Genomic DNA, 26,365 nt, shown 5'->3' with positions numbered 1-26,365 from the left:
CTGGCATCCACACCTGCACTTTGCCAACAGTGGCCATCGGCTAGGAGCAGGAACCTCAGCTGAGTTTTCTCGCTAGCCTGGGATGTTGCCCATACATTAAAAAGTGCAATCTTTTGGCTTGTGTGGTTTAATACCACCACCTTGAATATTTCCCTGCAGTTCCCTGCCTGCCAACAATAAAAATCGGACATTAGGTGTGCATAGCTGCCATAAATCTTCTGACCAATGGCAGCATGTTTCCTAATTTGTTAGTGCGGAACCTTGGCAGCCGGCAGTGCAGACTCAAAATTACCCCTTATTTACAAATGTGTGTGTTTGACGTCTGCAAACCTATTTTTTTGTTTTGAGAATAAATAGCAATCAGTCAACACTAGACCCTTGGAATCTTTTGACAATTTGGTGGAGCACTTTCTATGTTGAAGTTTTTCCGCTGTTGCACCAGCTGAGATTGTTAACAGTGCAAAATGAGGATTAAACCTGGCCCTATGATCTGGATTGTTCAGATACTCACTAGATAAAATGGCTGAGTCATAAAGGGAGTCTTGTACAATATAAACTGCTATTATGGCACTGAGGTATTTAGACTAGGATACATTTTGATTACAGAATGTGCTAAAGAGCCTGGAAAAGGCAACTGGCCACAACGCCTCTGGGTTAGGAAAGGAAGAATATTAGTCAATATTTTCACTATTGGTCACTCTCCACTGACTCATGCCAAAAAGTATAGATGTTGGAGCAGCACGGTGATGCAGTGGGTAGCACGGCCGCCTCATGGCACCGAGGTCCCAGGTTCGATCCCGGCTCTGGGTCACTGCCCGTGTAGCGTTTGCACATTCTCCCCGTGTTTGCATGGGTTTCGCCCCCACAACCCAAAGATTTTCAGGGTAGGTGGATCGGCCATGCTAAATTGCCCCTTAATTGGAAAAAATTAATTGGGTACCTTATTTTTTTTAAAGTATAGATATCAGATAAGAATACGAATGGGTGATGTCCCGTGCCCATACATTCTGATGACACTTGCTTTCTAGATTTATTTACATTTCACTCATTATATATAATACATATTCACACAACCAATTAAATGAGATCTACTGTATTAGTCTACTGGAAAATCGTAAGCAGTCTTACAACACCAGGTTAAGGTCCAACAGGTTTGTTTCGAATCACTAGCTTTCGGAGCACAGCTCCTTCCTCAGGTGAATGAAGAGGTGGGTTCCAGAAACATATATATAGACAAAGTCAAAGATGCAAGACGATACTTGGAATGTGAGTCTTTGCAGGTAATTACGTCTTTACAGGTCCAGATGGAGCAACTGGAGAGAGGGATAATCACAGGCTAAAGAGGTGTGAATTGTCTCAAGCCAGGACAGTTGGTAAGATTTACAGGAAAATAAACATTGATAGAAGATTATAGGAGAAGAAAGCAACCTTGTTTGAAAAGTGAAATTGGATTGGATTTGTTTTTTGTTGCGTGTACCAAGGTACAGTGAAAATTATTGTTCTGCTTACAGTTCAGACAGATCATTCCATACATGATTAAAAAAAACATAGGGCAAACATAAATACACAATGTAAATACATAGACACAGACATCGGGTGAAGCATACAGGATTGTAGTACTACTCAGTAGAGACAATGTGTGTAGCAATCAGATCAGTCCATAAGAGGGTCGTTTAGGAGTCTGGTAACAGCGGGGAAGAAGCTGTTTTTTAATCTGTTAGTGCGTGTTCTCAGACTTTTGTATCTCCTACCCGTTGGAAGAGTAAATTTGCCGGGTGGAAGGGGTCTTTGATTATGCTGCCCGCTTTCCCAAGGCTGTGGTAGGTGTAGATAGTCAATGGATGGGAGGTGCGTTTTGTATGATAGACTGAGCTGTGTTCATGACTGTCTGAAGTTCCTTACAGTCTTGGCAGTTGACATACTAGGCTGTGATGCAGCCAGATAGGATGTTTTCTATGGTGCATCTGTAAAAGTTCGTAAGAGTCAATGTGGACGTTTCCTGTGAAAGTACAGGCCCTGTTGTGCTTTCTTGGTCGTAGGGATGATGTGGGTGGATCAGGACAGATTGTTGGTGATGTGCACACCTAGAAATTTGAAGCTGTCAACCAGCTCCACCTCAGCTCCATTGATGCCGACAAGGGTGTGTACGATACTTTGCTTCCTGAAATCAATGACCAGCTATTTAGTTTTGCTGACATTGAGGGAGAGATTGTTGTCGTTACAACACTCCACTAGGTTCTCTATCCCCGTCCTGTATTCTGACTAATCGTTGTTCGTGATCCGACCCACTATGGTCGTGTCGTCAGCAAACTTGTAGATGGAGTTAGAGCCAACTTTTGTCACAGTCATGTGTTTATAGGGAGTATAATAAGGGGGTAAGTACTCAATTTTGCGGGGCGCCGGTATTGAGGACTATCATGGAGGAGGTGATGTTGTTTATTCTTACTGATTGTGGTCTGTGGGTCAGAAAGTCGAGGATCCAGTTGCAGAGTGAGGAGCCAAGTCCTAGGTTTTGGGATTTTGGTGTGAGCTTGGCTGGGATTGTGGTGTTGAAGGTGGAGCTGTAATCAATGAATAGGAGTCTGACATTGGAGTCCTTGTTGTCGAGCTGCTCCAATGTTGAATGTAGGGCCAGAGAGATGGCATCTGCTGTAGACTGGTTGTAGCGGTATGCAAATTGCAGTGGATCTAGGCATTCTGAGAGCATGGATGTGCCACATGACCAACCTCTCTAAGTGCTTCACAATGATCAATGTCAAGGCCACTGGACGATAGTAATTGAGGCACGTTGCCTGGTTCTTCTTTGGCACCAGTATCATGGTGGTCTTCTTGAAGCAGGTGGGGACTATGGAACGGCATAGAGAGAGGTTGATGATGTCCTCAAACACATCTGCCAGTTGGTCGATGCAGGATCTAAGTGCATGACCAGATACCATTTCAGAAACCATCGCTTTCTGGGAGTTCATTTACAAGAAGGCCGATCTGACTTTGGAAGCTGTGATAGTGGGTATGGGTGTGTCCGTTGATTGTGAGTATGGGTGTGTCCGTTGACAGTGGTTTGATGGTTTCCTGCTTGAACCAAGCATAGAATGCATTGAATTAATCAGGGGTGGTGCGCTGCTGCTGGAGATTCTATTTGGCTTAGCTGTAGTCCGTTACGTTGTTTAAGCCTTGCCACAACCGCCGAGAGTCTGTGATGTTAGTCTGTGTCTCTAGCTTGGTCTGATCTTGTCTCTTGGCATCCCTGGTGACTTTGCGGAAGTCGCACCTGGATTTCTTATGTATGTCAGGGTCGCCTGACTTGAATGCCTCAGACTTCAGTTGGGAGTCAATCTCCTGGTTGGGGAATGTAGGTACTACTTTCTTGGCATGCAGTCTTCTACACATTTGCTGATGAAGTCTGTGATGGTGGTGGCATACTTGTTTAGGTTGATCACCGAGTTCTTAAATATGGATCAGTCTACCGACTCCAAGCAGTCACGTAGGAGCTCTTCTGTTGCCTCAGACCAGCACTGCACCATCTTCTGAACTGGATTCTCCTTGAAATGATGAAGTGCCCATCTCACCATCCCTACTCTTGAGATGACACTTCTTAATGAGATAACACTGTCAGTAGCCCTCTGTAATCTTCCTCAAACAGCAGTCAACTATTTATTGTGGATATTGACAAAGTTATCCGGCCATCACCTCCCAACATGGACATTTCTAATAGGGAGTGACTCAACAACAAGAAGTAATTCGGGCCAACTTTCTTCTGGATAGTCTAAAACAGTATTTTTCAAACCTTTTTGCCCGGGAGCCATTTTTACCAAACGACCATTCTTCACAATCCACGGCAGCCGACCATTGCGACCCACGCCGGCCGATCTTCGCGATCCATGCCGACCAACCTTTGCGAACTACGCCAGCCAACCATCATGACCCATGCCGCCCGACCTTCACGACCCCTGCCGGCCAAACTTCACAACCCATGCCACCCGAACCACACGACCCAACATTTTCACTTACCTGTGACAGGTGAGCCTGCTTGGTCCTCACGATCTCACTCGCTTTGTCATTCAATGTTATATTTAAGATAAGGACTTCAACTGATGATTTAAGTTCTCACTGCATACTTTGAAAAAAATCAAGAGGTTTGTCCTCAAACTCGCCATGCTTGGTCTTCAAATGGTTTCGAAGTTTTGAGGGTTTTAATCTTTAATTTGTCAGTACTTCCCTGCATCTAAGTTTTGCATCCTGATTTGCACTGGCACAATTAATATCCCCATAAATCATCTTTATACTGCTTTGTTCGTGATTTCAGCTTTTTAATGGGTTGTTCACCAGAAGCCCTGGAGCTCGCACCAACACTGCCAGCAGCTTCAAAATGGAGGAACCTCTCTCGTGCCCAGTGGACTTCACGTTAGTGTACTGGCCGCCGCTTCTGAAGAGAAGACGCCATTGATTTTTTAAAGGAATCTGCACTTGGGTCTGATCTGACATTAGGAGGAGGAGGCAGCCTGCTTCTCTGGGCCTGCGCACTGCTGAGGGGACACACATGCGCAGGATGGCCAAAATTCCGGCTGGCATTTTGTGGCCATTGGGCATTTCCCCTGCGATCGGGAATGCCATGGCCAATGACCCCGTGACCCTCACGACACCCATCTGTGACCCACCCATAGGTCACGAACCCGAGTTTGAAAATGACTGATCTAGAAAGACTAAAGCAACTTTTCCATAACCTTGCTGAAATCAAATAACTCAACACATTTTGAAATTTCCTGCTCTGTGCACCACATTTAATAACATAATAAATTTGTTAAATCATTGGGGAAGCTGGGCTACTGTGTTTCAAGTTTTGTCACTAAACAACTTGATCCTGACTTGCATATATTTTGGCTACGATACGTGCAAGCACGCATCTGTCTCTAGTTCTGTTCCACTTCTCGGTAGTATGTCTGCGCTTTATTCAAATGGGTAATCCTGTGGTGAGGTGACCTCACCACACTGCTGTCTGTCATGTGTGTCTGTATGGTTGGTGTGAGGAGGTCGGACTCCTATAAATGGTGACCACAGTGAATCATCCTGGACTCACTGTAGACACTGCATTGTAAAGAAAGACTTGGCATGGAAATAATAAATTGTAGTAACAAAATGGAGCATTAGACATAGGAACATTATATTAAGCAAACATGGCAAAGTTTTAGGACTGAACAACAAAAGGGAAAAAAAGTCAATATAGTAGTTGAACAAAATAAACTCAAATTATTCAATATATTATACAGGAGATGATGGCTGGCCTGTATGTTGCCAGTATAATTTATTTTGTTTTTCTCTCCTCTCCTGGAAGTGCTGACCCATACTGCTGTGTGGGTCCATCTGTGATGGGTTTCCTTTGGTACCCTTCCAAAGTGGCCATCCTTCAAATGTGAGTCAAGAGAGTGTTTGGAGGGCATCACAGCTGAATTTAATCCTGTTTCCACCTGACGTGCATTTGGCAGCAAGGCTGTTTGGACAGCAATCAATAGCAGCACATCCATCCAATGTTTCTACGTCCCTAGTTGTTGGTGGAATTGCGGATAGCGATGAGGACTGTCAGAGGATACAGCAGGATTTAGATTGTTTGGACACTTGGGCGGAGAGATGGCAGATGGAGTTTAATCCGGACAAATGTGAGGTAATGCATTTTGGAAGGTCTAATGCAGGTAGGGAATATACAGTGAATGGTAGAACTCTAAAGAGTATTGAAAGTCAGCGAGATCTAGGTGTACAGGTCCACAGGTCACTGAAAGGGACAACACAGGTGGAGCAGGTAGTCAAGAAGGCATACGGCATGCTTCCTTCATTGGCCGGGGCATTGAGTATAAGAATTGGAAAGTCATGTTGCAGCTGTATAGAACTTTAGTTAGGCCACACTTGGAGTATAGTGTTCAATTCTGGTCGCCGCACTACCAGAAGGATGTGGAGGGTTTAGAGAGGGTGCAGAAAAAGGGGCTGGTTTAGCTCCCTGGGCTAAATCCCTGGCTTTTAAAGCAGACCAAGGCAGGCCAGCAGCACGGTTCAATTCCTGTACCAGCCTCCACGGACAGGCTTTTCACAGTAACTTCATTGAAGCCTACTCGTGACAATAAGCGATTTTCATTTTCAGAAGAGATTTACCAGGATGTTGCCTGGTATGGAGGGCATTAGCTATGAGGAGCGGTTGAATAAACTCGGTTTGTTCTCACTGGAACGACGGAGGTTGAGGGGCGACCTGATGGAGGTCTACAAAATTTTGAGAGGCATAGACAGAGTGGATCGTCAGAGGCTTTTCCCCAGGGTAGAGGGGTCAATTACTAGGGGGCATAGGTTTAAGGTACGAGGGGCAAGGTTTAGTGGAGATGTACGAGGCAAGTTTTTCACACAGCGGGTAGTGGGTGCCTGGAACTCGCTGCCGGAGGAGGTGGTGGAAGCAGGGACGATAGTGACATTTAAGGGGCATCTTGACAAATACATGAATAGAACATAGAACAGTACAGCACAGAACAGGCCCTTCGGCCCTCGATGTTGTGCCGAGCAATGATCACCCTACTCAAACCCACGTATCCACCCTATACCCGTAACCCAACAACCCCCCCCCCCCCCCCCCCAACCTTCCTTTTTTTTAGGACACTACGGGCAATTTAGCATGGCCAATCCACCTAACCCGCACATCTTTGGACTGTGGGAGGAAACCGGAGCACCCGGAGGAAACCCACGCACACACGGGGAGGACGTGCAGACTCCACACAGACAGTGACCCAGCTGGGAACTGAACCTGGGGCCCTGGAGCTGTGAAGCATTTATGCTAACCACCATGCTACCGTGCTGCCCCAGGATGGGAATAGAGGGATACGGACCCAGGAAGTGTAGAAGATTGTAGTTTAGTCGGACATGACCCTCAGATGATGATGGGTCCAATCCATGACCTACACTCTCACAGGTGGGCAAGAAGGTGGTTGAAGGAGCGTGTGGGTGGACTGCCCAGGTTGTCACATCTTCATTTTGCCTTTGATTCTTGGCTTCAGCAGGCTCTCGGCAATGAATCCATAGAATCCCTACAGTGCAGAAGAAGGCCATTCAGCAATCGAGTCTGCACCGACCCTCTGAAAGAGCACCCTACCCTAGGCCCACTCCCCCGCCCTATCCTTGTAACACCACCCAACCTACACATCTTTGTACACTAAGGGCAATTCAGCATGACCAATCCACCTAGCCTGCACATCTTTGGACTCTGGGAGAAAATTGGAGCACCCGGAGGACGCCCACGCAAACAGTGGGAGAATGTCGAAACTCTACACAGTCACCCAAGGCCAGAATCGATCCCATGTCTCTGGCACTGTGAGGCAGCAGTGATAACTATTGTGCCACCATGCTGCCCACAGTGGCACAGTGGTTAACACTGCTACCTCACAGCCAGGAAACTCGATGTGTTCAGCTCTTTCCCGATGCTTTCCCTCCACCGAATAGTCTTGAGCTCGGGATTCTGAGGTATTCCACTATTTCAAGGAGGCTTTGAGGGTGTCCTTGAAGCATTTCCTCCTGGGGTGAGCTTTCCATGTCGAAGCCCCGAGTAGAGCGCTTAATTCGAGAGTCTCATGTCAAGAATGGGGACGATCTGGCCCATCCAACAGAGCGTATCGACCATGATCAATGCTTCGATGCTGGGGATGCTTGCCTGAGTGAGAACACTGATTTGGTGCATCTACCCGACCAATGGATTTGCAGGATCTTGTGAAAACAGTCCTGGTTTTGAGATGTAAGCTGGACAGAGTCCACATCTCTGAGCCATATAGGAGGGCAGGTATCAGACCATGAGCTTGGTGCCAGGTCTGAGGGTCTGGTCTTCAAACACACTCTTCCTCAAGCTGAACTCGCAGAGTGTAGGAGTGTTTAACCTTGCCGTTGATGTCTGACTTTGTTGACAGTCACCTCCCACCATATGGAAGGGGGTTCATGTTATCCAAGGTCCCGTCGTGGACTTTGATAACGGGGGGGGGGGGCAGGGAAGTTCTGTGTGGTGGGGGGGGGGGGCAGGGAAGTTCTGTGTGGTAGGGCAGGTTGGGAGAGGACCTTTGCCATACGGATGTTTCGCCCATACTCTTGAAGTGTTGACAATATCTTGGCGCTTGGCCTCGGAGTGTGCACAGGTGCAAGCATCATCTGCATACTTTAGTTCAGTGAGAAAGGATGGGACGCCCTTGGATCTGGCCTGCAGGTGGTGGAGGTTCAACAGATTCCCATTTGTTTTGGAATTTAACTCCATTCCTGCTGAGGGTGAGATGGAGCATTGCAGCGAGTAAAATGAGTGTCATTGCGGTGGCATATTCTTGCTTGACTCTGGTCCAAACATGAGTTGGGTCTGTGGGATCCATTGGTCAATACACGGCTTGCATGGCATCGTGGAGCAGATAGAAGATGGTCACACATTTTGGGTGGCAGGTGAAACTGAGGAGGATACTCCATAATCTCTTGCAGTTGATGGTGTTGAAGGCCATTATGATGTCAAAGAAGGACGTGTTCAAGGGAAGGTGCTGTTCCTTGCATTTCCGTTGTAGATGCCTCACTGTGAATATCATCTCCGTTGTGCCCTTTAGTGGGCGGCAGTGGAGGAGCTCTTTATAAAATCTTAGAATCATAGAATTTACAGTGCAGAAGGAGGCTATTCAGCCCATCAAGTCGCATCGGCCCTTCACCTCCACCCTATCCCAGTAACCCAACCGAACCTTTTGGACTCCCGCGATGGCCTTCCCTGTGGCTGACAGCAGTCTCTTTTAAGGAGGTCATCAAAGTGTTTCCTTCAGTGAGTGCTGACTGCCTCTCTGTTCTTGATGAGCACCTCTCCATTCTTAGCAAGCAGTGGGGTGGGGCCTTGGGTGCTTGTGCCATAGTTAATCTTGACTGTGCTGTAAAAAACCTTGTACGTCGTGGTGGTCAGCAAACTGCCGGATCTTCTGCACTTTCTCCACCCACCATCTGTTCTTTAGATTGCAGGCTTTTTGCTGGACCTCTGCGTTCAACTCTAGAGCTGCTTTCTTGTTCTTGAGTTGGTGCTGTTTCAGGTTCAGAAAAGCCTTGTGTTTGCAGTTTAACGGCTCCAGGAATTTAATCTGAGACCTTTCTTGTGTGTATGGATTAGTGCTTTGCCGGCTGATGCTTTTTACCCACGCAGCCATTACAGAATTCATTCCTACACAGCAGAGAATGTATTTGAGAAAACATGAGTACATGTTTTAAAGAGTTAAAATCAAGTCTGAATCAAGCAGTTACTTCCATTGCACTGTGTGGAGGGGTTGTCGGACAACACGTCCTAGTTACAGTAGATAAGAGAAGTGAATGAGCCAATCAGATTGGGGAAGTATTGCTTGGTGACAGTATGTCTGTGTCTGTTTCTCTGTTTATTGTTATGGCATTAGCTATTTCAGTCTTTTACAGTCATAGAAGTTACCACAATAATTCATCGAAATGGAGAGCGCTGAAGGGTTTTTTCATTGCAGCAATCCCCGAGTTTTAATTTTTTGAAACTTGCATCTTATGAGCTTTGTTAGCGATGCTTTTTTCCACACTTTCCTTTCAAGTCTAGGCCAGTTTTCTCTGGGTTGGCTTGTCCTCTGATATGTATCATGGCTGGATGATAACTTGCAAAGGGAAAAGCAATTGCTCCGCATCTCGCATTGGCATATTTTTATGTAGACCGAGCTCGAGAGATGTTATCTCACGCCCAAACATTTCTTTGCAGCAAACCACATTTTTGTGTCTGTTTCCTGAGTTTATTCATTAGCTGTTCACAGCATGGAGTATCATGCAAATCCCACAGACCTATGCTGGGTAACCTACATGAAATATTCTCAACACTGGTATTATAAAGTGAAACTTTTTTTTTGGCCTGTCTGCTTCCTTTGCAGCGAGACAGATCTTTCAACTTGATTAATAATTGTGCAAGTGCAGCAGGAACTTGACGCATTGGCCTTTCATCTCTGGGCTGTGAGAATTCTTTCATTCTGCTAGATGAGACAAAGAGCTAGATAAGCTCAACTCGGTTCCTGGTAAGCAAGGGTATACAGACCAAAACTGCTTTCAATTCAGCACTAATTGGCAATCTGTCTGAGAGGCCATTAGGATAGCTGGTATGGTAATGACAACATTCATTTTGGAGTCTTCTGGATTGGGATTTAATTTAAGTAAAGGATGTTTTGCTCTGCGGTAGTGTTGATTGTGTGTCTTTGGTGCTCACTTTGCTTGGTGAAATAGAGTGGCCTAGATTTCGCAGCCAGTGGCAAAGAAAATGGCGCCTGCAGCTGACTGAGAAGAAATCTGCTCGTCGCTGCAGTAGGGATTTCTCAATTTCCAAACTCAATTTTAATGTTACGGCAAATCAAGGTCGACTACAGGCATTCAGCAACAGCAATGGCATCGAGTTCCATAAGAAGTCAATACTACCTTGTAGCATTCTCACAGACAGCAAAGCAGAAAGCAAAATAAACATCACTTTTAATTAAATTTTGCAGAGCAAAGTAAATGGGATATGAAATGAAAAATGAAATGAAAATCGCTTATTGTCACAAGTAAGCTTCAATGAAGTTACTGTGAAAAGCCCCTAGTCGCCACATTCCGGCGCCTGTCCGGGGAGGCTGCTACGGGAATCGAACCGTGCTGCTGGCCTGCTTGGTCTGCTTTAAAAGCCAGCGATTTAGCCCAGTGAGCTAAACCAGCCCCCAGATATGCATGTAGAATTAAGGTTTTTGTTTTAAATATTTCTTTATTCTCCTACGTTTTCACATTTTCTCCCAAATTTACACCCGCCAACAGTAAACAATAATCAGTAATAACAATAATCAGTAAAAAATATGTCAATCCCATATCGATAACAAAGATCCCATCCTCCCACCAAACCCAAAACATTCGCCCACATGTTCACATAAGCAACTGACAAAAAGGAATCAGGAATTACCCATGGCCACCATTAACACCCATCGTCCCCTCCCACCCACCCCCGAACTAATGTTCGATGTTATCCAGTTCTTGAAAGTGCATAATGAATAATGCCCATGAATTGTAGAACCCTTCCATCCTTCCCCCCAGTTCAAACTTAACTTTCTCAAGAGTCAAGAACTCCAACAGATCTTCCCACCACGCCAGTGCACAGGGTGGAGAGGCTGCCCTCCAACCCATCAGGATTCACCATTGGGCGATCAACAAGGCGAAGGCTACAATATCTGCCTCCGCACCTGTTTCCAACCCTGGCTGATCCGACAACCCGAATATGGCCTCCCAAGAGCCCGGGTCCAGTTTTACGTGCACCACTTTAGAAATTGTCCTTAAAACCACCTTCCAGTAATCCTCCAGCTTTGGACAGGCCCAAAACATATGAACGTGGTTAGCCCCCCCCCCCCCCCCCGCCCCGCGCAACATCCACGCACACGTCTTCTACTCCTTCAAAGAATCGGCTCAGCCTCACCCTCGTGAGGTGTGCTCTGAATACCACCTTCAGCTGTATTAGCCACAGCCTCGCGCACGAGGTGGAGGCATTCACTCTCCGGAGCACCTCACACCAGAACCCCTCCTCCATATCCTCTAAATTAAGGTTCATCTTTAAATATCATGAACATATTTAGATATTTTTCATATAATTTTTATTTTTATTCATTCTTCCAGGACCACTGAGACTTTTCGGCGTCAATTGTGAACTTAGGATAGTGTTAAAACCCAGGTGTAAATTTTCCCAGCCTTTTTACAGGGCTAATAGCAAATAAATGATTTCTAATTGATTGCAAGTTGGGGTACTTCAACAGCACGACATATGGAGAAGTATAGAATCACTGATGGGAAGTTCTGGATTTCTGTGGTTAACTGCACATATGCAAACTCCAAAAGTTGCTGTCATTTTCAGAGCAGTAATGACAGAGGCCGGGCGGGTGCCTTCGGAGATTGCGGCAATAGTGGGGAAAATAGGATCGTCCAAAAAAAAAGTGGCTGGCATAGTGGTTAGCGCTGCTGCCTCACAGCGTCAGAGACCCGGGTTCAATTCCGACCTCAGTTGACAGTCTGTGTGGAGTTGCACATTCTTCCCATGTCTACGTAGGTTTCCTCTGGGTGCTCCAGTTACCTCCCACAGTCCAAAGATATACAGGTTTGGTGGATTAGCACTGCTAAAATTGCCCTGAGGTGGGGTTACGGAGCTAGGGCGAGGAATTTGGCCTAGGTAGGGTGGTCTTTCAGAGGGTCGGTGCAGACTCGATGGGCCGAATGGCCTCCTCCTGCACAGTAGGAATTCTAAGATTCTATGACAGTAAATGCTGACAGTTTCACCATCATTCGTACTGAAAAATCCAGACCTTTAAAAATTCTCTTGTCATTGAAATTCTTCACTGTCACAAACAAAAATCATCACCTTTTTATAAGTGCATTTATGTTTAACATTATGGGATCGAATCTATAGTATTGAGTTGTTATCTGATTGTCACTGATTCCAGCAAATACTTTATCATTATATGACAAAATTATTTGTCATTATATGAACTCGGAGCTGGTTTAGCACAGGGCTAAATAGCTGGCATTTCAAGCAGACCAAGGCAGACCAGCAGCACGGGTTCAATTCCCGTACTAGTCTCCCCGAACAAGTGCCGGAATGTGGCGAATGTCACAGTAACTTCATTTGAAGCCTACTTGTGACAATAAGCGATTTTCATTTCAAATCCATGTGAGGCCATGATGGCAATTGCACTGTAAAATAATTTGCATCAGATTGTTAACAAATTAACAGTTAATATACCTAATAGTTAATCATTCTACACATTGGATTTGGACAGTGGATTTTAATTTTTTTCCCTTTTTATTTTGCCGTACTGCCCTCGGGTCACTGATTCCTGTTGGATCTTGGTTCCATAGGTGGCAGAAGCTCACCCTATTATCGTTGTTCATGTGACACATAGATGTCTCTGTGATGTCACATCTCATGAAGACTTGCGTATGTGTTAAGGTCTAACTCCATGGGCCCCAGCAGCCTTATACTATCTTGTTCAAGTGACAATGCTTAGTGCCGAGTCCCTCAAGCAATGACTGCTATCACATATAATGGGCACTCAGCAGAGGGCTCAATTTCTGCACCACCACCAAAATGGACCCCATCAGTCTCGCGGCAGACATGGAGGAATTCATCAGGCGAATGAAGCTCCGGGAATTCTTCCACAGACCCGAAGAAGCCAACAGCGAACCCAAGGAGACTGCCAATGAACCGGAACAGCAGGCCGAGAGATCTGCGGTGTGGCAACCGAAGAGGAAAGAGTCGAATTGGACACCTCCAGAAGGCCGCTGCCCTAGACTCGAGCCGTCAGGAGTTGCGTCAGTACCAGATTCATCAGTCACATTCAGAAGACAGCCCCGAACGTCACCCAAGCACAACGCAACGCCATCTGCGCTCTCAAGACCAACCACAACATCGTCATCAAACCAGCAGACAAAGGAGGGGCCACCGTCATACTGAACAGAACGGACTACTGCAAAGAAGTATACCGACAACTCAACAACCAGGAACACTACAGACAGTTATCCGCAGATCTAACGAAGGAACACATCCGCCAACTCAACAGACTGATCAAGACCTTGGATCCAGATCTTCAGAGCACCCTACGTGCTCTCATCCCACGTACTCCCCACATTGGATATCTCTACTGCCTCCCGAAAATACACAAGGCCAACACACCAAGCCGTCCTATCGGTTCATGCAATGGGACCCTGTGTGAGAACCTCGCTGGCTATATCGAGGGCATCTTGAAACCGATCGTACAAGGTACACCCAGCTTCTGTCGCGACACGACGGACTTCCTACAGAAACTCAGCACCCATGGACCAGTTGAACCAGGAACATTCCTCGTCATAACGGACGTCTTGGCACTCTACACCAGCATCCCCCATGACGACGGCATTGCTGCAACAGCCTCAGTTCTCAACACCGACAACTGCCAATCTCCAGTCGCAATTCTGCAACTCATCCGCTTCATTCTGGATCACAACGTCTTCACCTTCGACAGCAAGTTCTTCATCCAGACACACGGAACAGCCATGGGGTCCAAATTCGCACCTCAATACGCCAACATCTTCATGCACAAGTTTGAACAAGACCTCCTCACCACACAGGACCTTCAACCTACGTTATACACCAGATACATCGATGACATTTTTTTCCTTTGGACCCACAGCGAAGAACCACTGAAACGACTGCACAATGACATCAGTAAGTTCCATCCCACCATCAGACTCACCATGGACTACTCTCCAAAATCAGTTGCATTCTTGGACACACTTGTCTCCATCAAGGACGGTCACCTCAGCACTTCGCTTTACCGCAAGCCCACGAATAACCTCACAATGCTCCACTTCTCCAGCTTCCACCCTAAACACATTAAAGAAGCCATCTCCTATGGACAAGCCCTCTGTGTACACAGGATCTGCTCAGACGAGGAGGAGCGTAACAGACATCTACAGACGCTGAAGGATGCCCTCGTACGAAGGCGGCCTTCAGGACGCGTGACAACGCAGAATCTCCGAGCAGAAACTTATAGCCACGTTCCGCACACATGAGGGTGGCCTCAACCGGGAACTGGGATTCATGTTGCATTGCATTCATTCCCCACTATCTGGCCTGGGCTTGTGAAATCCTACCAACTGTCCTGGCTTGAGACAATTCACACCTCTTTAACCTGGGTTTACCCTATCTTTGGATCTGTAAAGATTTAATTACCTGCAAATACTCGCATTCTAAGTATTGTCTGGCATCTTTGAATTTGTCTATATATATGTTTCTGGAAGGAGCAGTGCTCCAAAGCTTGTGTTTGAAACAAACCTGTTGGACTTTAGGCTGGCGTTGTAAGACGTCTTACTGTGCTCACCCCAGTCCAACGCCGGCATCTCCACATCACATATAATGAACATTGTAGGCAATCCTATTCCTATCCTCTAAAGTCATTGGATGGTGATTAAAAGGAGAACCAAGACTGACTGTATGGAAGTTTGCATTTTAAATATGATCGGGATGACATTTACAGTACACTGTATCATAGTAACCTGAATTTTAGAAAGGGATTTTGTACTGGTGTTTATGGATATTTGTTGTCTGTATACTGTATTATCCATTAATATTTTATTTTTTAGAGGAAAAGCTTTCTATTGAGATGTACAAACAGAAAAAAAGTAGAATTCCCATCAATTTATTGTTGACCATTTTTAGAACCAGTATAATTCCTCAATTGTTCAGTGAGTAATGGACTGCATGTCACTGAGCCAGATCGACCAACAAATCAAAGTTCAATCCTTGGACCTGGTGGACTGGTGCTATAATAGGTCTCAGCAACCTTTTGTTCAACTCACCTAATCATCATTGAGTGACCTCTGATAGAACATAGAATTGGGCACTGTGATGCTGCTGGATACTAACTTGGGTACATGAGGAGGATAATTACAATGAAATTGCAGTGAGTCAAACTCGGATCACTCGGAATTCTGTTTATATCGGAACTCATCAACCACTCCCGCCGGCAATATAGCAAATCCCATAAAATGATGTCCGTGATAAGCTGAAATTCCACACTCGTACCTCCAGAGTAGCCCAACCTGTCTAAAATTGTCATACGGCCATGCTGAGCAATCAGAGTGGAATTAGGCCTCACAAGAATGCAAAATCGGAGCATGCTGGGCAAGACATAATTTGACATTGAGATCTTACTGTGAAAAGATATGTAAAGCCTGCAAGTATGGCTAAACCGTGAGAAAGCGAAGTGTTGTTCATCGGAGATCGCCCACCTATTTCCCTAGCCAATGCCGCAAAGGTCATGGAGATGCGATGGGATTTCGCACTGCAACACAAAACCACAAAAAATATGTTTAACTGCAATGACGACATAATGGTCTGTACTGCGTATATCCAAGATCTTTTCCATACCTAACCCCGGAAATATTTCAACACAAAGGTCAGGCCATTGTAAGTGTGAACAAAATGAATAAAGACTTTTCTACAGATTTATTGCTTTACTGTGTTTTCATTTGGCATTTGACTCTGTTGTTTTTAACATAGACCATGTTGGCATATCGGGTTACATAGAAATGCATTTATGTGGGTTGCCATTGACCAGAAGCTGAACTGAACCAGCCATATGAATACTGCGGCTACTACAAGAGCAGGTCAACGGCTGGGCATTCTCTGGAGAGTAACTCCCCTGACTGTCCAAAGACTGTCCACCATTTACAAGGCACAAGTCAGGAATGCAAGATTTCCAGTGATGGGAATGTGCAGCGTGGACTCAAGAAAGGTGGCTCTCCTCCTAGAAATTTGAAATTGGGCACTTTTACCCCAAAAATAGGCTGCTAAAACTAGGAGGAACTCCATGCAGGCGGGGAAGGCGCCTGATGGGCTACCGGCGGATTTCTATAAAATATTCTCGCCAACTCTGGCCCCGTACCTACGGGAGATGTTCGCAGACTCCTGCTGAGTAGGGCTAACTCCACTGCCTCCTGTGCAAGGCTAAGCCTCATGCAGTTTAAAGTGGTGCACAGAGCACACCTAAACAGAACCCAAATAAACAGGTTCTTCCCGGTGGTGGAGGGCAAATGTGAACGGTGCCAGGGAGGCCTTCTTCGAGGTGATGTCCAAGGTTGTGGGGGTGAGGATGGGAGTGGGGGGGGGGGGGGGGGGGGGGGGGGCATTGAGAGCAGCCAGGACCACACAGAGCAGATAAGAACAAAGAGGGGGACTTATATACTTATATTAATCAGTTTAATTAGTTAAACTGTAAATTTGAAGCAATACTTATAGTTCCCAGTACCAGTTTAAACTGCTGCCCCTGTTTAGAGGAATAACTGGTCCCTGCAAACTCAGTCTGAGCATTGATGAGTAGGTTATTGGTGAGTGCTACTTGCTAGAACTGTTGGCAATGCCTTCCATCACTTGCTGGTGATTGGGGGTAGGTTGATAGAAAAGTGATTGATCACTACTTGTGGACAGGTCAAACCTGTCCTCACGGTAGCATGGTGGTTAGCATCAATGCTTCACAGCTCCAGGGTCTCAGGTTCGATTCCCGGCTGGGTCACTGTCTGTGTGGAGTCTGCACGTCCTCCCCGTGTGTGCGTGGGTTTCCTCCGGGTGCTCCGGTTTCCTCCCACAGTCCAAAGATGTGCGGGTTAGGTGGATTGGCCATGCTAAATTGCCCGTAGTGTAAGGTTAATGGGGGGATTGTTGGGTTACGGGTATACGGGTTACGTGGGTTTAAGTAGGGTGATCATTGCTCGGCACAACATCGAGGGCCGAAGGGCCTGTTCTATGCTGTACTGTTCTATATTCTATATTCTACCTGCTCACTTAATTAATGTCTAACCACCAACCACTGGAGGCTGAGGATCAGGTATGAAAAGCAGCATCTACTTTTCTCCTCCATACTGAATTCCTACCTGCCCCAAACTCCCGTGTTCACACTCAATCCTCACCGTCTCCGCTCTGTGCTGCCACTCTGTAATGGAGTTGAAAATTGACTGGTCCCTGCAAACTCAGTCTGAGCATTGATGAGTAGGTTATTGGTGAGTGCTACTTGCTAGAACTGTTGGCAATGCCTTCCATCACTTGCTGGTGATTGGGGGTAGGCTGATAGAAAAGTGATTGATCACTACTTGTGGACAGGTCAAACCTGGACAATTTGCCACGTTGTTGGGTAGATGGCAGCGTTGTAGCTGTATTGGAAAAGTTTAGAAGCACAGCTAATTCGCGAATACGGGGCTTTAATGCTATAACAGGAATATTGTCTTAGGCTTTGTTGCGCACTCCTCCTTCTAGTGTTGCATGGAATTAACTGAAGTCTGGCATTTACATTGATGAGGACCTCGCAAGCAGACTGAGAGATCCATCTATTCGGCACCTCTGCCAGAAGGTGCAAATGATTTGGTTTTGTCTTAAGCATTCGTGCTGGGCTCCACATTATCATTGCAATGGAGAGCCTCCTCTTCACATAGTTGCTTAATTGCCCATCACCAATCCCGACTGGATATGACATGATTGCAACAAAAACAGAAAATACTGGACAATCTCAGCAGGTCTGACAGCATCTGGAGAGAGAAAGAAAACATTTAATGTCTGGATGACTCTTTGTCAAACTTACATGATTGCAGTACATTGACCTTATCGGTTAGCTATGGAATTGCTCAGCTCTGTCTATAGCATGCTGTTTTGTGTGTTGGAGCTTCACAAGGTTAGCACCTGGTGTTCAGGTACGGCCGATGCTGGCCTCCGCATACTCTTCTATGCTCACTAAACGTAGCCAAGGATGATGATGGGGGTGAGTTGGGATGTTGGATAATAGCTATGATTCTATTGCTTGACTTTTCTGTGAATCAGCTGTCCTTCCTTTGGCACCAATTTTCCTTATTTTTTTTTTCTTCTAAATTTAGAGTACCCAATTATTTCTTCCAATTAAGGGGCAATTTAGCATGGCCAATCCACTTATCCTGCACATCTTTTGGGTTGTGGGGGCGAAACCCATGCAGACACTGGGAGAATGTGCAAACTCCACACGGACAGTGATCCAGGGCCGGGATTCGAACTCGGGTCCTCAGCGCCGTAGGCAACAATGCTTGCCACTGTGCTGCCCAATTTTCCTTATTTTTAATTGAACTGGTGGAAGATGGACTTGTGTTCCTGATACTGTTAATCTTGGCCTCTAGTAGAATAATTGCTATTCTATTACACCTGGGTAAAAAGAAATTGTGGTTGGGCACGGCGGCGCAGTGGTTAGCACTGCTGCCTCACGATGCTGAGGACCTGGGTTCGATCCCGGCCCTGGGTCACTGTCCATATGGAGTTTGCACATTCTCCCCATGTATGCATGGGTATCACCTCCACAACCCAAAGATGCGCAGGGTAGGTGGATTTGCCACACTAAATTGTCCCTTAATTGGAAAACATTTTTTTAAAATAAAGAATTTTGGGGGAGATTTGGGGTATTTTATTTTTCCATTTCCACCCCTTCCTGAAATGTATTTGGGGATTCTAAGCATGGATACTTCATCCAAGCCCTTCATACACAGACTGTGCATGCAGAATATATTGGAGAAATAGCAATAAGTAATTGGAATGAGTGGGCAGTCAAAGTTATAAAAGATACAAATAAACACAAGAAGCTAACCTTTTTAGATGTTACCATTGAAGTTTATTAATTGGAATGCACTGATGGAGTTTATGATATTGTATCTTATCAGATTGTACCAGTAAAGATTTGAATACATTAGGATTCCATTAAGAATGCCATTTTGATTCTATCCTTGCTTAACAGATGGCGATGTATTGGCCATTGCCAGTTACATGATCACTTGGTCTAAGCATGAGCTTTTTCTTTTCTTTGTTAATTAATATCCTACTGTTCTCTAGAACCAAATGTGCAGCATATTATGAGAAGATCCATTTCACATCTCTTGCTGCTGCCTGTTGTCATCAGACTTGCAGAACTGTAGGGTAGAGTCACACAGAGCAGCGGGTTCTGTGGAACGATGAAACATAGCCCCTTTCATTATTCATTAGGATGAGGCTACAGCCCAGAACAAACTGTCAGAGCACGGCATGATGAGAACACTAATGACAAAGACGGTGAGGCAACTGGCCATGAATAATGGAGTGGCATATGATCATCTTTCTCTAGTTTGTAGTGTCAATGTTTCCCTTGTGTTGGGCCAACAGTCTGCCCCTCATCTGAACCATGTTATTTTGTAGAGACCCAAATCAATTTATACTGGCATGGCAGTATTTTAAAGCGTCACTTTTCATTCCCTTTGAATCTCGAGTAACTTATGGAAAGTGCAGTGGCAGAGTTCAGTTTGGCATATTACTTGTTTCGGGATCCTGAAACGTACTTTTCTAAGTCCAAAGATGTGCCGGTTAGGTGGATTGGCTATCCTAAATTGTCCCTTGTGTCCAAAAAGGGGTAGGTGAGGTTACGGGGATAGGTTGGAGGTGTGGGAATATGGTGAAGGTGTGGGCTTGGGTAGGGTGTTCTTTCCAAGGGCCGGTGCAGACTCAATGGGCCGAATGGTCTCCTTCTGCACTGTAAATTCTATGATAATTAACCTCAGATTTTATCACTGTCTTGTGTATTTTGGGAATCATCATTTTAGGAAATTATGAGTGCATGGTGTCGCAGTAGGTAAATTCCCTTCAGGACACAAGGACTAGAAATAAGTTTGATCCATGATTAATCCTGACCTCAGCTTGGGTTGCCACTAAGACATACTGATCCTTGCTAGAAAGTAGAAACAAACTGCCAAATGCGCCCGAAACCAGACTTGGAAATTATTCAAATGAATCGCGCCCTATGAATACACAAACACACATAGACTTAAAGATTCCACTGCACTATTAAAGCACGGTAGCACAGTGGTTAGCACTGTTGCTTCACAGCGCCAGAATTCCTGGTTCGATTCCAGGTTTGGGTCACTGTCTGTGCTGAGTCTGCACGTTCTCCCCGATTCTGCGCGGGTTTCTTCCGGGTACTCCGGTTTCATCCCACAAGTCCCAAAAGACGCGCTTGTTACATGAATTGGACATTCTGAATTTCCCCTCTGTGTACCCAAACAGGCGCCAGAATGTGGCAACTAGGGGCTTTTTGCAGTAACTTCATTGCAGTGTTAACGTAAGTCTACTTGTGACAATAAAAATTATGTAAAAAAAAGAATTGAGAGTTCCTGCTGACCTGGTCAACATTCATCCTTCTGTAATTCCATGAATATATTGTAACTTCTCATTTACCTCTTATGTTCTTGTCTGGGGCTTTATTGTGATCCAAATTGGCTGTGAGATTTGTCTAAAATATACATTAAAAATTAATTAATTGGCTTTGAAATGCTTTAGAATGTTCAGATGACTTGAAAAATGTATATAACTGCAGGTTATTTATTTATTTGTTTGTCGAATGCATATTTCAAGTAGTGACTGGGAGAAGCCAGACCTCCCAAGATTGCAGGTAAAAATAAAATAGTAAGAAGTCTTACAACACCAGGTTAAAGTCCAACAGGTTTGTTTCAAACACAAGCTTTCGGAGCACTGCTCCTTCCTCAGGTGAATGTTGATCCCTCAGTTGAATCCTCAGTTGATTCACCTGAGGAAGGATGAATCCTGTGAATCCTGTGGTGAGGTACAGAGCATATAAATAAAGAATGTCTGGTTTTGGTGGCTCCCTCCTCCAGAGATGCTGTCAGACCTGCTGAGATTGTCCAGTATTATCTGTTTTTGTTTCAGATTCTAGCATCCGCAGTAATTTGCTTTTATCTAGTTTAAAGTTGCCTGTTGAGACTCAATACTTTTTAGTGCTATATTGCTTCATCAATGTCTACAACCACTCAGCCTTTTGGCCTGCTTTCAGCTGGCTGTCTGGAGAAGAGGTTCAAGATTGACTAATTGAGAGCCGAACTAAATGTTATTCATTTTTGTTTTCATCTTTCCTCCACCACAGAAATTCCCAGAACTGAAGTTCAAGTATGTTGAAGAGGAGCAACCAGAGGAGTTTTTTGTTCCATATATTTGGTCATTGGCTTACAACTCAACTGCTGAGCTGTATTGGAATCCACAACAGGTCCAGCTCTTTACAATGGACTCTGGCTGAGCAACAGTTTTTAGTGATAATTGGTGGGTTTGGGGGGCGGGGGGAACTGGGGCAGGAAAATAACACAGCAGTTGTGCAAGAAGAAGAAGCTTCCATCCAATTTTTCAGTGGTATACATCTGCATTAGGGAGTCATTTTTCTTCAGACAGGGAAAACGAAATTCACAATTCCGTGGAATTTGGAAGCTGTCAATCACACACCAAAGCACAGTTACAAATGTCTGGAAGGGGAAAATTCTAATTAACTATTTTTTCACCAAATTCTCTTGATTATTCAGTCGTATCAAATTGAATCACTTCATCCACCTTGGGCTGAGGGTAACAGGCCTCTCTGTAAATGGTACAATAAACAGTGAGGGAATGCAACGCTAAAGAGATAAACATCCCATAGAGTATAATACTCACTTTTCTTAAGTAAATTCAGGATACTAATATCATTTGTTGGTTATAATAATGTTAATGAAGATATTTTAAAATTGCAGTGATTCCTGAATCCAGGAAAGTTCCTGTCGATAAGAACTGAGACAGAGGTGTTTTTTTAGTTATAATAAAAGCTTTAAGGATTTAAGTTGTATATTTAGTGACAATGGTGTAGGCTGTGGACAAATGATTTGCAATGGAGGTATTGCCCAGCCCTTCTGACTTCCAAACCAATGATGATACCGTGAATGAACATTTCTTTTTTTTTAAATCTTTATTACATTTTGAAATGCCGTATTTATTATATGCACAATGATGAGCAAGGTATAAAATTAGGTTGATGTCATTTGATAAAATATATCCCAAGTCAGATTTCAGAAATCTATTCTTTAATAGAAGAATTTTGCTTAAAATAAATGCTTGATTTCATTTGATGACTTAGTGGATAAATGCTCCTCCCTGCATTTTGCACAGAGCTGCATAAACCAAGATAGCCCCTGTTTTCATGTTTTCCTAGAATTTACTGCAATTGACTCCAGGTGTCTTTGCGATTAGGTTCAGGGTCTGCATTATTTGCCGCGGTATCTAACAGTATGAAAAACAGAGATGACAGTTGGTGTCACCTCATTGCCAGATGATCATTGACACAGCCCAAATTCATGCCTTGTTACAGTCTGTTTGTATTCAACTGCCATCAGTGGCACAGAATCATGCTTAGAACCAAAGGGATCTGTTTCTGTGGCCAGTTAACTCCATTGCAGAAATTATACAGTAAACATTTGTTTCGACCAAAACTTATGATGGAATTTTTGGCTGCGTCAATTCAGACATTAGGAACTATCTGCCTATTAAAATAAATACCATTATACTACTAGTAGAAGAGCAGGAATTGTCCCAGTGTTCTGCCCAACAATCTAACACCCACCAAAAAATCTTTATTGGCCATTATGTATTTTCCTGACCCTGCTATTCTATTCCGTCTCGATCCTGGAGGAGCCCGCCTGTCCTATTTTCATGTCAGGGCTGAAGTCATGGGCTGAAACAGGCCCAGTACCTCTGAAGGTAGAGCCAAGACAGCAGTGGAGATGGGCAGATGGGAAGGCCAGTAGGCCAGAAAGCCCACCTCTGCTTACTGGGACATCGGCCTAGTTGTAACAATTACATTTAGGCCATCGCCCCACCCTACCTCTTCATGTGCTCCATACCCCCTCATAGCCCCCATTCCCCCTCAACCCTCCCTCCATTACTCCCTCCATTCCCTTCCACCCACTATATCCCTTTTATATACCTTCCATTTCCGCTATATTTGCTGTTACAATATCCACTATGCACAAATCTGGTAGATCTTTAAAATACTCCTGAAACTGACAACATATGCAAATATGCATTGAAAATCTTCTTTAAAACATGCTCATTTTAAACCACAATGACAAAACACTTTAATCTACTTCTTTAATCTTAATATTATGGAACTACACAAACCGGCATTGAAAACTCTTCAAAGAAAGATAAGGTTATTGTAAGTTAACAAAAATATCAATCAAGCACCTGAAAACTGTCAATATTGCCTACAGGCCTGAGCCCATTAGTGATTCCTGGAGGTCAGCCAAGCATTCATAATGAATAAGGCTGTCTGGAAAATCAGATGTCTGGCCATCTGTTTAAACTGCTTTTGTGGATACAGTGTGAAGTGGACTGACTGTTTCCTCAATGGGACTTTCACTGCCTGTGATTGATTGGCAGCTTCATGAGAAGGTAAAGAAAGGCAATGATTTTCAATGGGAATATTTAATGGGTTTTATTTGGTTCCTATTTTGGAGCCAGGCTACTCCTTGGTTCATGCCTCTTCTCAGGCTCTGTAAACGATGGGCAGGATTCTCCACGCTGAGATGGTGATCAGCGCGGGGACAGAGAATGGGCATTGACGCCAAAAACCAGAGCGACCCTGCTCCCGTGATTCTACGGCCCCCGGACTATCTCCACGAATCGCATGCACGCCTCAGGGACGGGGGCCTCAGGGACGACCAAGCTAGCGATTGGGGGCCACTGATCCGCGGGCGCGCGCGATGTGTGTTGGGGGTGGGGGCTATAATATCGGGGGAGGTCCGCGGTGTGAGTCCGCCATGGTGCGCCGGGCAGCCACCAAAGGCCGCCGCCATAACAAAGAACAAAGAAAAGTACAGCACAGGAACAGGCCCTTCGGCCCTCAAAGCCCGTGCCGACCATGCTGCCCGACTAAACTACAATCTTTTACACTTCCTGGGTCCGTATCCCTTTATTCCCATCCTGTTCATGTATTTGTCAAAATGCCCCTTAAATGTCATTATCGTCCCTGCTTCCACAACCTCCTCCGGCAGCGAGTTCCAGGCACCCACTACCATCTGTGTAAAAAATACTTGCCTCGTACATCTCCTCTAAACCTTGCCCCTCGCACCTTAAACCTATGCCCCCTAGTAATTGACTCCTCTACCCTGGGGAAAAGCCTCTGACTATCCACTCTGACTATCCACGCCATGCCATGCGCATGCACGGACTCACAACTGGAAGTGCAGGGCCCCGTATCGGCAGCCAGATATGTGAGGAGTACTCCGGGGCCCTGCTAGCCCCTTCAGGTAGGAGAAATGCCCGCGTTTTGATGCTGGAGTGGGGACATAGCTCCATTATTGAAGAATCCTGCCCCATGTCTCTTAACTAAATGAGCCCAGCCCCATCAAAATGGCTGGGGTTTTAAATGCCCATAATGGAGCCGACAAGCGCAGGAGTTCTGAGCGCAGTTTGCTACCTGCATCCTTGCCCTGCAGCGGCAAAAAGTGGCAGAAACGGGAATGGGACAGGAATCCCAGAATCGGGTCCCAACTTCTCTTTCTAAAGGTGTTCGAAAGTGCCCCAACTCTACGAAAATCATGGAATACTGCAGTGCAGAAGAGGCCCTTCAGTTCATCAAGTCTGTCTGATGCATGAAATACCCTTACCTGCTCACCTAATCCCACTTGCCAGCACTTGGCCGATACCCTTGATGTTATGGCATGCCAAGTACTTATCCAGGTACTTTTTAAAGGATGTGAGGCATCCCGCCTCTACCACCCTCCCAGGCAGTGTATTCCAGACCGTCACCACTCTTGGGAAAAAATTGTTTTCCTCAAATCCCCCCAAACCTCCCACCCCTCACTTTGAACTGTGTCCCCTCTTAAGTGACCCTTTAACTAAGGGGAACAGCTGCTCCCTATCCACCCTGTCCATGCCCCTCTTAATCTTGTATACCCCAATCAGGTCACCCCTCAGTCTTCTCTGCTCCAGAGAAAACGTTCCATGCCTGTCCAATCTCTCTTTTATAACTTAAAAGTCCCATCCAGGCAACATTCTGGTGAATCTTCTCTACAGCCCCTCCAGTGCAATCACATTGTTCCTACAATGTGGCGACTAGAATTGCACGCAGTATTCTGGCTGTGGCCTCATCAAAGTTCTTTTTAGCTCCATCATGACCTCCCTGCTTTTGTAATCTATGCCCTGACTGATAAAAGCGAGTGACCCATATGCTTTTTTCACCACCCTATTAACCTGCCCTCCTGCCTTCAGAAATCTATGGACAAGCACGTTAAGGTCCCTCGGCTTGGGTCACTATCACTGCACATTCTCCTCTTGGCTTTGTAGGTTTCCTCCGCGTGCTCCGATTTCCTCCCACAAGTCCCAAAAGACATGCTTGTTAGGTGAATTAGACATTCTGAATTCTCCCTCATTGTACCCGAACAGGTGCCAAAAACGTGTGGCAACTCGGGGATCTTCACAGTAACTTCATTGCACTGTTAATGTAAGCCTACTTGTGACACTAATAAAGATTATTGTTATTATTCTTTGGAACTTCCGAGTGTCAGACCTTTCATAGTATACTTCCTTGTTAAATTACCCTTTCCAAAGTGTATTACCTCGCACTTTTCAGGGACGTCCTGAGAATTATTATTAAATGCTAAATGAATGCAAGTTCTCACTCTCACCCATGGAGCACTTCCAAAATCAAGCAAGTAGCTACTGGCAAACAAGTTACACCTTCCAGTATAGACCTGCTAACTGTTCACTAAATTACTGTTAATTCTCCTGAATCCTGTGCTTAACAAGCACTGTGCTCATTTGAGCTGCTTTTATTTGGTTTTTGGCCACTAATGTTGCAAATGATGATATCAACCACCCGGATTTTATAACACAAGGAGCTTGAAAGAGAACCACTTTTATGGATGTTCTTGTGGCTCGAAAACATGTCCTCCAGTGCCAGTGGTTCTTGTGATGTCACGTCACAATACCATGGTAAGTAAGCCTACACTGCTT

At 45.2% G+C, this 26,365-nt stretch overlaps 1 protein-coding gene across 3 annotated transcripts in view; it reads left to right on the top strand.

Annotated features, from left to right (window-relative positions):
• dym (dymeclin) overlaps positions 1–22,839 on the top strand; it is a 536,995-nt gene extending 514,156 nt beyond the window's left edge. For all 3 annotated transcript variants that reach the window (XM_038790496.1, XM_038790499.1, XM_038790497.1), the window contains one exon: positions 21,477–22,839. In XM_038790496.1, the coding sequence (XP_038646424.1) occupies positions 21,477–21,626 (150 nt within the window). In that variant the 3' untranslated portion in view covers positions 21,627–22,839. The remainder of the gene's footprint in view (positions 1–21,476) is intronic.
• Positions 22,840–26,365: the final 3,526 nt, after the last annotated feature.

This window comes from Scyliorhinus canicula, chromosome 3 (assembly GCF_902713615.1).
Source record: "Scyliorhinus canicula chromosome 3, sScyCan1.1, whole genome shotgun sequence".
Taxonomy (NCBI): Eukaryota; Metazoa; Chordata; class Chondrichthyes; order Carcharhiniformes; family Scyliorhinidae; genus Scyliorhinus; species Scyliorhinus canicula.
Note: the sequence above shows the minus strand (reverse complement) of the source record. Positions and strands in the feature narration are given on the sequence as shown.